General features: G+C 37.5%; 1 protein-coding gene across 1 annotated transcript in view; it reads right to left on the reverse strand.

The window, feature by feature from the left end:
• Positions 1–15,906, reverse strand: part of SHCBP1L (SHC binding and spindle associated 1 like) — a 32,168-nt gene that overhangs the window by 9,558 nt on the left and 6,704 nt on the right. The window contains exons 3-5 of the mRNA XM_047754059.1: positions 11,158–11,372; positions 9,742–9,828; positions 9,452–9,670 (exon numbers count right to left, since the gene is read on the reverse strand). Of these exons, the coding sequence (XP_047610015.1) occupies positions 9,452–9,670; positions 9,742–9,828; positions 11,158–11,372 (521 nt within the window). The remainder of the gene's footprint in view (positions 1–9,451; positions 9,671–9,741; positions 9,829–11,157; positions 11,373–15,906) is intronic.

Below are 15,906 nucleotides of genomic sequence, written 5' to 3' on the forward strand. Positions count from 1 at the left end.
CTGTAGCACTTCGATTATTGCTTGATGCTAATGGGGTGCAGGATTAGTACCAATATTTTTCAGCTTATATTTTGATTACCAATATTTTTGTGAACCTTAAAATTTCAGGAAATTTTCTAAGAATTTATCATGCCTGTTATTAAATTCTGAATTCCGATATATTAGCAGTGTCCTCCAAAGCAGAAGTTTCATTTAACATTTCAAAATCAAACCCATTCAGCATTTTTATACCTATATAAGGCAAACGCTTTTGATATTAAGAGAATTATTCATACATTTTTTCCACCATATATCCAATTATTAGTTGCTCAAAGAATAAAGCATTTTACATGCAGGAAATAAGTAGTTTATCATACACTCCTGGTTTTAAAATATATCAGTGATTTTTCAAGTTACTAATTTTTTGAATTATATCTTTATTAAGGCATAATTTACATAACACACTTTTCTATGAGGTTTCACAAATGCATACACCCTTCATAATAATAATGAAGATATAGAACATTCCCATGACACTGATAAATTCCTTCATGCATCTTTACAGTCAGTCCTGCACAGCACTCCCAGAAAACCACTGCTCTGCTTTCTGTCATAGATCCTTTTCTTGGAATTTTTTTTTTCTTTTTTGACCACCCTAAGAAAATTCCTGGGCCAGGGATCAGATCCCAGCTGCAGTTGCAACCTACACCACAGCTGGGCAACACCGGACCCTTAACCCACTGTGCCAAGCAGGGGACTGAACCTGCGTCCCAGTGCCCCAGAGATGCCATCAATCCTGTTGTGCCACAGTGGGAACTCTTAGAATTTTTAAATGGAATTTTAAAGTGGAATATACTATGTACTCTCTTTTGTCTAGCTTTTTTTGGTCGAACTATTTTGAAATCCATCATTTTATTTTGTGGATCAGCAAGTTGTTTCTTTATACTGCTGAGCAATATTCCATTATGGGATTTTCTACCTATAAGATCATGTCATCTTCAAGTAGAGATGATTTTTACTTTTTCCTTTCTGATATGGATGACTTTACTTTTTCTTACCTATTGCTCTGGCTAGAACCTCTAGTACAATTTGAATACAAGTGTCAAGAGTGGACATCCTTGTCTTGTTTCTGATCTTAGGGGCAGGGGAACATCCATTCTTTTGTCAATAACTACGATGTTAGTTACAGGTTTTTCATAGATGGCCTTAAACAGGTTGAGGAAGATCCCTTCTAAGCATTTAGAGAATTTTTATCATGAAACGGTGTTGGATTTTGTCAAATGCTTTTTCTGTGACTATTGAGATGATAATGTGGCTTTATTGTGTATGACATTGATTTATTTTCCTATGTGAAACCAATCTTGCTTTCTGGGGATAAATTCCACTTGGTCATAGTGTCTGATCCTTTTTGTATGTTGCTAGACTGTTAATGTATTACTGAGGATTTTGCATCTGTATTGGTACAGGACAATTTTCTGTAGTTTTCTTGTGACATTTTAGCAATACTGAGTCTTCCAGTTCAAGAACATGAAATATCTCTCTGTTTATATTTCCTTTTCTGTAATCATAGTTTTGCAACTTTCCATACATAGATCCTATACATATTTTGTTAGATTCATACACAAGTATTTTATTTGTTGGCTCTATTTTAAGTGATTTTTTTTTAATTTAAATTCTTCCTGGTATGTAAGGAAGCAGTTGACTTTTTACTGAGGTATAGTTGCTTTATACTACTGTATTCCTTTTCAGGTGTACAACGATGCCAAATTTTTATAGATTACACTTCATTTATAATTATTATAAAATATTGGCTATATTCCCTGTGCTGTAAAATATAGCCCTATTTATTGTATACACAGCAGTGTGTGCCTTTTTTTTTTGCTTTTCAGGGCTGCACCTGTGGCATATGGAGGTTCCCAGGCTAGGCGTCTAATTGGAGCTACAGCTGCCAGCCTACACCACAGCCACAGCAACGTCAGGTCCAAGCTGCATCTGTGATCTGCACCACAGTTCATGGCAACGCCGGATCTTTAATCTACTGAGCAAGCCCAGTGATCAAACCTGCAACCTCATGGTTCCTAGATGGATTCATTTCCGCTGCACCACGATGGGAACGCTAGTGTTTACCTCTTAATTCCCTACCCTTATCTTGTTCCTCCCCCCTTTCCTCTCCCCACAGGTAACCACTAGTTTTTGCTCTGTACCTGTGAGTCTGTTTCTGTTTTTTGTTATAGTTACTAGTTTATCTTTTAGATTCCACATGTAAATGCTAGCATGTCTGTCTGACTTATTTCACTAAGTATAATACCCCCCAGGTCCTTCCATGTTGTTGCAAACTGAAAATTTTCATTCTTTTTACAGCAGGGTATTTTAGTATGTGTGTGTATGTGTGTGTGTGTATACATATGTATACACATATATTATATATATATTTTTTATATATATATGGACTTAGGTTGCTTCCATATCATGGCTCTTGTAAAGAATGCTGCTCTGAAGATTGGGGTGGAAGCAGCTGACTTTTTAATATTAATCTTATATTCTGTGAACTTGCTATACTCATTTTTTTTTGTTGCATGATTTTTGGTTATTGTTGTTCTTTAGGATTGTCTATGTAGACAATCATGTCATCTGCAGAGTTTTATTTATTCCTTACCAAGATTATACTTTTCACTTCTACTTGTCTTATTGTACTACCCAGGACTTCCAGTATGATGTTGAATAGAAGTGATGGGAGAAAATATCCTTGCTTTATTCGTGATCTTAGGGGGAGAGCATCCAGTTTCTTACCACTGAGCGTGATGTTATCTGCAGGTTTTATGTAGTTGCTTGATCTGTCAACTGTTGAAAAAAGGATACTGAAGTCTCCAACTCAGTGATTTGTCTGTTTGTTTGTTGCTGGGTACATACACACATTAAGGATGTTGTCTTCTTGGAAAGTGAAACCCTGTATCATTATGGAACTCCTGATTTTACCAGTTCTGAAGACCTGCTTTATCTGAAATATAGCTACTCCAGCATTTTAATGGTTGTGTTAGAATGAACTATCTTTCCCTAACTCTTTACTTTGAATATTTCTTAACCTTTATATTTAAAGTAAATTTCTGGAGTTCCTGTCATGGCACAGCGGAAACAAATCCTACTACGGACCATGAGGTTGCAGGTTTGATCCCTGGCCTCACTCAGTGGGTTAAGAATCCGGCGTTGCTGTGAGCTGTGGTGTAGGTCACAGACTTGGCTCTGATCCCACGTTGCTGTGGCTGTGGCATAGGCTGGCAGCTGTAGCTCTGATTCGACTCCTAGCCTGGGAGCTTCCATATGCCGTGGGTGTGGCCCTAAAAAGCAATAATAATAATAATAAAATGATTATTCGTGTAGTTGTATTAATATACTTGTAATGGTTTTCTATTTGTTGTAGTTTTTTGTTTGTTTGTTTGTTGCTTTTTTAGGGCCACACTCGTAGCTGTTATAGTTATTTTTCCCTCCTTTTCTGCCTCTTCTAATTTTAGTTGAGCATTTTGTGATTCCATTTTATCTACCCTCCTAACATATCAATTACTTAAAAAAAAATTTGTGTTTGCCCTATAGATGGCAATATACATTTTAAACTAGGTCCATCTTCAAATAACACTGTACTACTACACATATAGTGCAGATACCTTTTAACAGAGTATCCCCAGTTCTCCCCTTCCTTCCCTTATACTGTTGTCACTTATTTAACCAATTGACTCAGTATTATCACCCAATACCATCATAACTGGTATAACTATTACTTCAAGCAGTTATCATTTAGATTAAGATTTTATTTTGCCTTCATCTATTTCTTCTCCAAAGCTCTTCTTTTGTATACGTAGATCTGAGTTTCTGACCTTTAATAATTTTTCTTCTCCCTGAAGAAATTCGTTTAGCCTTTCTTGCAGGGCTGATCAGCCTATTGGTGACAGATTCCTTTTTTTTTTTTTTTTTTTTTTTTGCTTTTTAGGGCCGCACCCACAGCATATGGAAGTTTCCAGGTTAGGGCAGCTACAGCTGCCAGCCCACACCACAGCAATGTGGGATCAGAGCCGTGTCTGCAACCTATACCACAGCTCATGGCAACGCCAGATCCTTAACCCACTGATTAAAGCCAGGGATCGAACACTCATCCTCAGGAATCCTAGTTGGGTTTGTTAACCACTGAGTCATGAAGGGAGCTCCAGTTTCCTTTGGATTTTGGTTGTTTTCTCTTAGGAAGCTATTTCTCTTTTTTTGGCCACCCCATAGCATATAAATCCATATAGCATATCTGATCCCTAATCCAGGGATCCAAGCCACACTTGTGAACTACGCTGCAGCTACAGCAACACCAGATCCTTTACCCCACTGTGCTGGGCCAGGGCAGGTATCACACCTACATCCCAGTGCTGCAGATACACTGCCAGTCCTGCTGTACCACAGCAGGAACTCCATCCTTCATTTTGAAGGATCATTTCACTGGATCATCACTCCACTCTCATCTTGTTTGCACAGTTTTTTTTTTTAAATAAGAAAACCAGTGTTTTTCATTCTTGTTCACCTGTAGCTAGGATTCCCCCCGCCCTCCTTAGCTTCTTTTAAGATTTTTTATCTATGGGTTTCTTCAGTTTGAATATAATATGCTTATTTATAGATTTTGGTGGTATTTATCATGCTTGGTGTTCTGTAAGCTTCCTGGATCTGTGGTTTGGTGTTTGCATTTAATACTGGGAAATTTTCACCATTGCTGATTTAAATATTTTTTCTGCTGCATTTGCTTTCTTCTTTTCTGGTATTCCAATTGCAATATGCTACATACACTCTTTGAAACTACTCCATTGTTCTTGGATGTTTTGTTCTGTTTTTTCATTTTTTCACTTTGCATTTCAGCTTGAGACAATTCTATTAACATATCTTCAAGCTGATTCTTTCCTCAGTTGTGCCCCATCTGTTGGTGAGCCCTTCAAAGGTATTCTTCATTTCTATTTACAGTGTTTAGTGACTTCTATCATCATCTTTTTTTTTTTCTTTTTAGGGCCACACCTGCAGCATATGGAGGTTCCCAGGCTAGGGGTTAAATCAGAGCTGCAGCTGCTGAGCCGAATCTGTGACCTATGCCATGGCTTGTACCAATGCCGGATCCTTAATCCACCGAGTGAGGTCAGGGATCAAACCTGCATCCTCATGGATACTAGTCAGGTTCTTAATCTGTTAGGCAAAATGGGAACTCCTATCATTTTTTATTTTATTTTATTTTTTAATTTATTTTTATTTATTTATTTATTTATTTATTTTTTGTCTTTTTGCCATTTCTTGGGCCCCTTCCACGGCATATGGAGGTTCCCAGGCTAGGGGTTGAATCAGAGCTGTAGCTGCTGGCCTACACCACAGCCACAGCAACGTGGGATCTGAGCCATGTCTGCGACCTACGCCACAGCTCACGGCAACGCTAGATCCCCAACCCACTGAGCAAGGCCAGGGATCGAACCCGCAACCTCATGGTTCTTAGTTGGATTCGTTAACCACTGAGCCACGACAGGAACTCCCATTATTTTTTAATTCAGTCTTACGCTTTCCATCTTCTTACATTACCCATATGATCCTTCATTTTGTGTACTTTTTTCCATTAAAGCCTTTAAGATATTAATCATGACTATTTTAACTTTCCTGTCTGATTAATTCCAAAATCATACCCAAGTCTGGTTCTGATCCTTGCTTTCTCTCTTCAGACTTATTTATTCATGCCTTTTAGCATGTCTTACAATTTTTTGTTGAAAGCCAGGCATGACATTTTGGCTAATAAGAACTAAGAGAGCAGGCTTTTAGGGTGAGGTTTTATATTAATCTGACCAGGAGGTAGACTGTTTTTGTTTGCTGTAGCTTTAGGTGTCAGTGGCTTCAAATTCCTGTATTTTCCAGATTTCTTTTTTCTCTATATCTCTGGGCTTCATTTAAAACTTCTCTTTAGAAGGGTTTGTGTCTTATAGTTCTTTTAATTATAATCCAGTTATTATACTGGAACCCAGTTGGTGGGGTTTTAAGGTTTAGCAGAGAGAAAGTATTCTATACTCTTATGGTTAAATATCAATATTTTAGGGAGTCTCTGTCCCTAGACTGTGACCTTCACAAGTGTTTCTTAGTCCTCTCTTTCCCCAGACAGGAAGACTAGAGGGGGCTAGAGTCAGGGGAATGCCCTTCCTCTAGGTGGGAAAAAGCTCTGATAAAGTCTTTTACCCTGGATAGTAGATCTGTGTTTTAGAAAATGCCCTGGATATATTTCACAATGGTTACCTTTCTTTTCACTCTGGCAGAGTCATCATGGGCTCTTTCTTGGCTCTTTACCTGAGAACCTAGTGAGACTCCTGGGGGTAGGAGAATTGCAGCTGCCCAGGAGTTTCTCACTCACATACCTGTTAACATTCAGCTCCATCAATTTATCAAAATTACCATTTAAGTATTCTTACAATTCATGGCTCTAGCAGGTTCTGTTCAAGGTAAGCAGATCTTAGCTGTGACTCTCTGAATTTACCTCTCTCCAGATTTCAGCATGGCAGTTTGTCCTGTGACCTCAGTATTCTGATGATTCCAAGAAAGTAGTTTTCAGTTTATTCAACTTTTTTCTAGTTGTAAGGATAGGAGTGATAACCCACAAGCTCTTTGCATGTCAGAGCTGAATCTGGAAATCCTTGGTTCTTTTTTATAGTTTTCATTTCTCCACTGAGATTCTCTGTATACTTATTAACACTATATTTTCCTGTAATTCTTTGAACATATTCATAGTAGCTGCTTTGAAGTCTGTCTGACAGATCTACCATCTGGGCACATTCAAAAATCAGATTCTGGAGCTCCCGGGTGGCTCAGTGGGTTAAGAACCTAACTAGTATCCATGAGAATGAAGGTTCAATCCATAGGCTTGGTCATTGGGTTAAGGATCTGGCATTGGTGCAAGCTGCAGTGTAGGTCATAGGTGCAGCTTGGATCCTGTGTTGCTGCAGCTGTGGTGTGGGCTGGCAGTTGAAGCTCCAATTTGACCCCTAGCCTGGGAACTTTCATATGCTTGCAGGTGTGGCCATAAGGGAAAAAAAAAAATCAGATTGTATTAACTTTCTTTTTTCCAAAATGTGGATATAATTTTCTGATTTCTTTGAATGTCTGTTAATTTTAGGTTGAACACTGGAGATCTGGGATATTATATTCTAGTAACTCTGCATTGTGTTTTGTTCTTCTGAGGAGTGTTAGTCTTGTATTCTAGGGGGCAGTTAACTTGCCCAGCCTCAAAATGCAAAAGGTTTTCCTTAAGATATGCAGCAGCTGACACCTCTGTTTAGTTCTCTCCACTTTGATGCTTTGCCTTCATTCTTCCTTACTTAGCAGAGTTCCTAGATTTCTCTCTCCTGCCACTGCTAGCAGAGTTTAGTGGTCAGCCAAGATCTGAGCAGAGATTATGCTCCAATTTTAGGTCTCACCCCTTTGCAGCTCTCTCACTTTCAAAATATACAAACTAAATTTCCAACTGCTACGCCAGCTCTGAACTCTGTCCTTTGTCACTTTGAAACAGTTAAGATGGCTTGTTTTTTGCTGCCAGGGCTTTGAGAACTGGTGATAACTCTCAGACCCAAAAGCCACAAGTTCTTACCCATTCCAAGTTTAAGTCCATTTCAAGGACAAACTTTTCTGGTTGCTGTCTGCTTTCAGTCATTTCACAGTACCTTCAAAAGTTGGAGACTTTAATATATTTGTCCAGAATTTATAATTGTTATCTATGGAAGGGTGTGACCAGTTAGCTCACTCCACTCCCCCAGGGATGAGATTCTCTGTGAATATAACTTTTAAGATGAAGGAACTCTGTGTAGCCCTGTACCATTAGAATCTAAAGTCTAGTGATAATAACTTATATTAAAATTCAACTTCTAGGGAGTTCCCGTCGTGGCGCAGTGGTTAACGAATCCGACTAGGAACCATGAGGTTGCGGGTTCGGTCCCTGCCCTTGCTCAGTGGGTTAAGGATCTGGCGTTGCCTTGAGCTGTGGTGTAGGTTGCAGATGAGGCTCAGATCCCGCATTGCTGTGGCTCTGGTGTAGGCCGGTGGCTACAGCTCTGATTCAACCCCTAGCCTGGGAACCTCCTTATGCCGCGGGAGCGGCCCAAGAAATAGCAACAACAACAATAACAACAACAACAAAAGACCAAAAAAAATAAAAAAATAAAAAAAAATAAAATTCAACTTCTGTTGAATCTGAATTTCTAGATAAGTGGATTTCAAATATTCATCTATACTGATTTCCCCAAATAATCCTGAAGTTTTATTATACAGAAATCCTGATAACAATGAAACAAAAAATGTCACTAGAATGAGATTCTTAGTGATTTTTTAAAAGATCAAACTTGAAATAAAATAGGAAGAGATTTAAGCTAACAATTAATTGTTGGACAAGTGAAATGTGGCTCAGAATTCCTAAAGCAAAGAATGAATAAAAGTGGACCCCAGGAGTTCCCGTCGTGGCGCAGTGGTTAACGAATCCAACTAGGAACCATGAGGTTGCGGGTTCGATCCCTGCCCTTGCTCAGTGGGTTAAGGATCCGGCGTTGCCGTGAGCTGTGGTGTAGTTTGCAGACACGGCTCGGATCCCACGTTGCTGTGGCTCTGGTGTAGGCCAGCGGCTACAGCTCCAATTAGACCCCTAGCCTGGGAACCTCCATATGCCACGGGAGCGGCCCAAGAAAAGGCAAAAAGACAAAAAATAAATAAATAAAATTAAATTAAAATATTAAAAAAAAAAGTGGACCCCAAAGGAAGGAGTTTAACAATTTAGTATGAAATTCTCTTAAGTCCTTTGGCTCTATTCAAGATATTGCATTAATTTTGGGATTATGAAAAAGAATTCCTGTCGTTTAACCTCTGTTTATAAAAAAGACAGAAATATATACTTTACTGCACAGTAATGTAAAATATTTTAATATTTTAAATAAAAGTTAATTTAATTTTATTTAACATTTTAAATAAAAATATTTAAATATTTAAATATTTAATCTGGAGAATGATGCTGATTAAACCTGCACTGTTTTATTTATCATCAGAAACAAATTTTCAACTTACTTTGGTTAGAAAATAAGAAATTATGAGGCAGCCAAATTAGTCAACTCTCTCTCTACTTTGCATTTTATATGTGGAAAAGGTCTACCTACTCTTTTCTTATGCTTTGGCCAAAATTAAGAAGGTAAAGAAGAAAGGTAAGGAAAGGACTATATTTGTGAGATTTTTTCCATCAAAAAACCCAATATAGTGATTTCAGTGAATTCAGCTAATATAAAGATAATTTCACAATATTGGAGGTTTGCATCTATGCTTATTTTGTAAAGTGGGCATCTACTTTTATAATCTGTTTCAATTGGGGTAACACATGACAAGTTAAGAGATAATGATAAAAGAATGACCATGTAATCTTTTTGTTTCCATTTAAAATAGAGGAAATTATTACCGGAGGCGTAAATCTTCCCACATTTTCAATAATCCACAGAGCATTACTATCTCATAGTACTTTTTCCAGCATTCAACAGCCTCTGCTGCAGATGGATCTTCTTTAATATTGTTCTGATACTCGATGAGCTCCACTCGCTTGTTTTTATACTTCTCCAAAGTTTTTTTGAAACGTTGTGCAATAGGACCAGGTATTGTTCCATCTTGTATATCACACCACCTGAAAAGTATAAACATAATTACAATATTTATCTTATATAATGTGGTGAATAGGTTTTTAACTATACTTACAAATTAATTCTTTCTTCAATCAAAGCAGTATAATTCTCACAACTTTCTTCATCATCCCAGTCCCTCCAAAGAAAGTCATAAAAAAACCTGTGATAAATAAAAGTGATAAAAATCAGCCAGTACTATGTTTAGAATTAAAAAGATATTCTCATGTCACAAATCTTTATATAAACCTTAATGGTTAAGAAAGATATTTTAAAATGGTCTTTCGGTAAAGTAAAACTTTAAACATTACATGATCTAGATTCTAGTTCAGGTTACTACAATAAGATAATGTTTCTTGAAGTAGGATTGTACAATTCAGGTTCCACATTCATAGATTGTGGCTATGATTTTGTTTAACAAAAATGTAATACTTAAGATACAATCATAATTGTATATTCCAGGGAGCATTAGAAAAAACAAAAACCTGCCCCCCAATATTCTGTATTATATTTATATATAGCTTCTCCGAAATTCTATCAACTTGTAAGAAGCAATCATAATGGAGATGATGATTCTAGTATTTATAATGTCTTTAAAACGTGAAAAATGAAATCTAATATATTTAAGTTGCTTAAACATGAACAGAATTTAGTATTACTTATCTCTAGAACTTTTTAAAATTCCGTTTTTGTAAAATGCAAGATCAAAGAATAGCAAACGTCACTGCCCACATGTATTATTTCCACAAGAGAATGTTTTAACTAAAAGAATTATAAATATGTTCATTAGAAATAGAAAAACCTGAATTCAGCTGTAAATATTAAATCAAATAGGGGTTCCCTTGTGGCCTAGCAGTTAAGGATCCAGCATTGTCACTCTGTGGCTTGGGCCACTGCTATAGTGCCACTTTGATCCCTGGCCTGGAAACTTTCACATGCCCCCCAAAAGTTAAGTGCCCATCGGAGTTGCCATGTGGCCCTGTAGGTTAATGATCTGGCTTGTCTCTGTGGAGGTGCCAGTTCAGTCCATGGCCTGGTGCAGTGAGTTAAGGATCCAGCATTGCTGTGGCTGTGGCATAGGTCACAGCTCCAGCTTAGATTTGATCCCTGTCCCAGAAACTTCCATATGCTGCAGGTATGGCAGAAAAAGAAAAAAATTAAATAAAAAATAAAGTGCCTATATGAACAATACTTACATATTAAATTCACTTTTTTTTTTTTTAAGGTTCTCAGGCTAGGGGTCAAATTGGAGCTGTAGCTGATGGCCTACACCACAGCCACAGCAACGCCAGATCTGAGCCACTGCATCTGTGACCTACACCACAGCCCACAGCAACATCAGATCCTTAACCCACTGAGGGAGGCCAGGGATCGAACTCATGTCCTCATGGATACTAATAGGTTCATTAACCACTGAGCCACGACAGGAACTCCTTAGATTAACTTTTTGAATGTGAGAACTTTAATTTTCAGAAGTAAAAAGCTCTAATACCTTACAACTTCCAAGGCCAAAGCAATATCATGTAAATCAGAATCTTGTCCTTCAACAGGGTACACTTCCAAAAGAGGCACACTATGCTCTAGTTCTTCCAAAATCTCATCGACCAAATCTCTTGGAATATTTGCAATGTTAGAAGAAAAGGGCTCAGCCACAGAAACCGTAACTTTGAAACAAGATGATGAGCTTTGGTGTGGTTTACAAGTTACCTAAGGTAAATATTATAAAATTTGTAATTACAAATGAAAGTAAACCACAAGGATTCTTTCTCAAATGTGAGCTACCTATAAGATTTATTTTAAATTTTTTATGACTTTTCTAACAATCAACATACATAATAGTAGATCAATATTAAATAAAATACCAACATAAATTTTCAAACCTTACTTCTTAAACAACATTAGTTGTTAAGGTTCATGAGAGGAATTGCCTATTTCCTACATTATTTGTAAATCTGAGTTGCCAGACTTTATAAAACTGTAATATTAAAAAAAGAGTTTTTGGACTAATTTTGCCATGAAAGTATGTTTTAAAAAATCCTACTATCTACATTACATTATCTTTTTAAAAAAGGCTAATCGAATACCAAAAAAAGTAGAAAAGACATAATCAAAAAGTAAAGTCCTTAAGTTGAATAAATTTAGCCTTATAAACAACTTGTAAACTTGTGTTTACTTGTCTCATTTCACTACAATATAGTGGTAACCTCCAGCACACCTGAAAATTAGTGCTTGAGAACCACTGAGTTGATGATAGCTTCAAAATTTAATAAATTATACTAAGTATTAACACAAAATTTAAAATTACAGAAGCTTGTAAAAGGTTACACAATTCCAACTAAAAGATGAATAAAGTGTGACGATCTAATGTATAACACAGTGACTATAGTTGATAATATTGTAATGTATATTTGAAATTTCCTGAGAGAGAACTTAAATGTTCTCACCAAAAAAGGGGTTTAAAGGGGTTTAAATACATGAGGTGATGGATGTGCCAGTTACCTTAATGAGGGGAATCCTTTAATGTATATGTGTGTGTGTGTGTGTGTGTGTGTATGTACACATATATACATATCACATTGTACACCTTAGCTTACAATTTTCAACTATACATCAGTAAAGCTGAAAAGTTAAATTTCCAATAATTTTGAAAATGTTCACGTACACATCCAATAAAATTCTTTATTTTTAGGTAGTTTATTTACCTAATGCTACTTAAAGCAGCATTACTCATAACTGCCAAAACCTGGAAGCAACCAAGATGTCCTTTAGTAGATGAATGGATAAATAAACTGTGGTACATACAGACAATGGAATGTTATTCAATGCTAAAAAAGAAAGAGCCATCAAGCCATGAAAAGACGTGGAGGAAGCTTAAATACATATTACTAAGTGAAAGAAAACAATCTGAAAAGGTTCTAATACCATATGATCCCAACTATATAACATCCTTGAAAACAGAAAATATTCTCTTACTCTTTCACTTAACAGGGTGTGATTGGGTATAGAATTCTAGGTTAGGATATCATTTTTCTTGAAAATATATTTTCATAGCTATTTATTTATTTATTTAATTTATTTTGCTTTTTAGGGCCACACCCACAGCACATGGAGATTCCCAGGCTAGGGGTCCAATTGGAGCTACAGCAGCTGGCCTACACTACAGCCACAGCAATGTAGGATCCTAGCCACGTCTGCACCCTACACCACAGCTCACAGCAACACCAGATCCTTGACCCACCGAGTGAGGCCAAGGATCAAACCTGCCTTCTCATGGATAGTTTCTTGCACTCCATTTTCTTCCCATTATGTCTTTTCTAACACCACTCTGGCATTGGGGTTAGTGTGCTTTGGTCACAACTTGGCAAGGGTAAAAGTCTAAGCTCTTCACTTGGTCTTTTATTTCAGGACAGGCATGAAGGGCAGCAGTTTTTTTCTGTGTTTGGTTGCCTCTTTACTGACTTTGACTACAGAAAGCTAGCTTTTGGAGGGAATTTTTTTTTTTTTTTTTTTGGTCTACACCTCTTGCTGTTTCCAGATTTCCAGGTCCTCTGGTACTCAGTCTAGGATATAGGAAGCAAAGCCCAGGGAACTCATTATCATGTCATTCCTTGGGTCACAAGGTCACTAGCCAATCCACCTTCTTTCCAACTTTCAGTCTTATATTTATTTGATACATATAATCCAAGGGTTTCTCTTGTACTTTATAGGAAAACTAAGGAAAAGTGTGTCTACTTCATCTTCCTGGAAGTAGAAGTCCCTGTTTCTTAAATAACTTTCAAGCAATTCTTCTTGAATTCAATCTTCATTTTCAACACAAATCAAGTTCCAAATTCAGTCAATTCCTAAGCCTTTGGTGTTATGGAGTGTAAATCAGGATATTTTTATTGGCTTTCCCTACTGCAAACAGAATTCAGTTTCCTTAGCTCTACTAAGTCAGTTGCCACTTATATGTTTTACATCTTCTAAACTGTGTTGCTACTGTCTTCTTTTCCATCTCTTGTCCTTCGGTACCTTTTAAAAAATTCCTTTGCTGTCATTTTGGTGGAGGAAGATACTACAAGTTTTCAGACAGGAAAAAAATGTAAGTATCATCAAACAATCAATGACACTGGATTCTCAACCAGAAACTTCAGGAAGCCTGAAGACAGTGGAATAGAATTTTACAGATTCTGGGCATGAAATCAAACCTAGAATTCTTGTACCCAGTCAATCTATCAAATAAATATGAACATTCTGTAAAGATATTTTCAAGCACACAAGATCACAGTAATTTTATCTACTTTGTGTTCATACCTATGAAGCTATTAGGATAATATTCTTGGGCAAAATGAGAGAATAAACTAAGAAAAGAGGAAGATAGGAATTTTGGGAAATAGGTTATTTACACAAGAGAATGATGAAAGGAATTTCTAGAACAATGTTGGAGGGAGATCCCAAAAGCTATTCAGCAGGTTTAGAGATCACCAGTCCAGACTGTAGATCAGAAGGATGCAAGAGATACCTCCTTTAAGAGGACAAAACTGGTAGTTATGTTTGAATATGTTGAGGAGATTTACATAATTAGGGAAGTTTTATTATAAACTAGTGAGAAAACTAAACGCAATGGAAAAACAGGGCTATTAACTCTAGAAAATTTTTTCTAATGTCCAGGAAAAGGAAATTAATCATAGTATACTACACATTTTATCTATGAAGTGAATACAATTTATCTATGAAGGTAAACCCTGAGTATTTGATCAAAGAAAATTATTATAGGAGTTCCTGTCGTGGCACAGTGGAAACAAATCCAACTAGGAACCATGAGGTTTCAGGTTCAATCCCTGGCCTTGCTCAGTGGGTTAAGGATCCAGCATTGCCATGAGCTGTGGTGTAGGTCACAGACATGGCTCAGATCTGGCGTTGATACGGCTGTGGTGTAGGCCAGCGCCTAGCCTAGGAACCTCCATATGCCGCAGGTGCAGTCCTAAAGACAAAAAAAAAAAAATTATTATAAAAGTATTTTGGGGGGAGTTCCCATTGTGGCTCAGTGGTAATGAACCTGAGTGGTACCCCTGAGGATGCAGGTTCTATCCCTGGCCCCGTTCAGTGGGTTAAGGATCCAGCATTTCCATGAGCTGTGGTGTAGATCGAAGACGAAGCTCAGATCCTGCACTGCTGTGGTTGTGGCGTAGGCTGGCAGCTGCATCTCCAATTCGACCCCTGGCCTGGGAACTCCATATGCCACAGGTGTGGCCCTAAAAAGACAAAAAAAAAAAAAATGGGGGGGAGTCCCCGTTGTGGCTCAGTAGGTAAAGAACATTAATATCCATGAGGATGTGGGTTCAATCTCTAGCCTTGCTCAGTGGGTTAAGAATCCGGTGTTGCCATGAGCTGTAGCTAGGTTGTAGATATGGCTTGGAACTGGCATTGCTGTGGCCACAGCCTAGGCTGGCCACTGCAGCTCCAATTCAACCCCTAGCCTGGGAACTTTCATATGCCTTGGGTGTGATGCTAAAATGAAAAAAAATATTTTGGGAGCATATGGAAAATATGAGTATGCGGTGGAACAGGGAACGGTAGTGGGGATAGTATATATGAGCTGAATCTCCATTTACCATAGTGGGAGCTATATGTAAAACCTACAATAGAGAAATTAGGAAGGAGAAGTGTAAGCACAATTGGAGATAAGGAATTAATAATATAATAATTTAATCATAATAATTGATTGATACAATAATAATTACTTAAACTGGAAAATACAAGAAATGGCAGCAGAGGGTAGACAGAGGTTCAGTAACGGCATCGTATCGTAACTAAAATTTTAACTCTATTTGACTCTATAAACCGTGCATGCTTAACTTTGAAAAAACTAAGAAAACATTAACACTAAAGGGTAGGCAGAAGGTAAGAATATTGTGACATTTAATATTAACTATTATTTACAATGAAATAAAGAAGAGAGGCAGAGTAGCAGCTAGAGGGAAAAGAAGGGTCCCGTGCAACCTACAATGTGAATTTAAGGGCCTTGAAATTTGTTCAGAAAGTAAGTTATAGAACAGGCTTTAAAACCAAGAACTCTTTGGAGTTCCTGTCATGGTGCAGCAGAAATGAATCTGACTAGGAACCATGAGGTTGCGGGTTCAACCCCTAGCCTCACTCAGTGGGTTAAGGATTTGGCATTGCCATAAGCTGTGGTGTAGGTCGCAGACCCAGCTCGGGTCTGGCATTGCTGTGGCTGTGGCATAGGCTGGCAGCAACGGCT

This window comes from Phacochoerus africanus, chromosome 11 (genome assembly GCF_016906955.1).
Source record: "Phacochoerus africanus isolate WHEZ1 chromosome 11, ROS_Pafr_v1, whole genome shotgun sequence".
Taxonomy (NCBI): domain Eukaryota; kingdom Metazoa; phylum Chordata; class Mammalia; order Artiodactyla; family Suidae; genus Phacochoerus; species Phacochoerus africanus.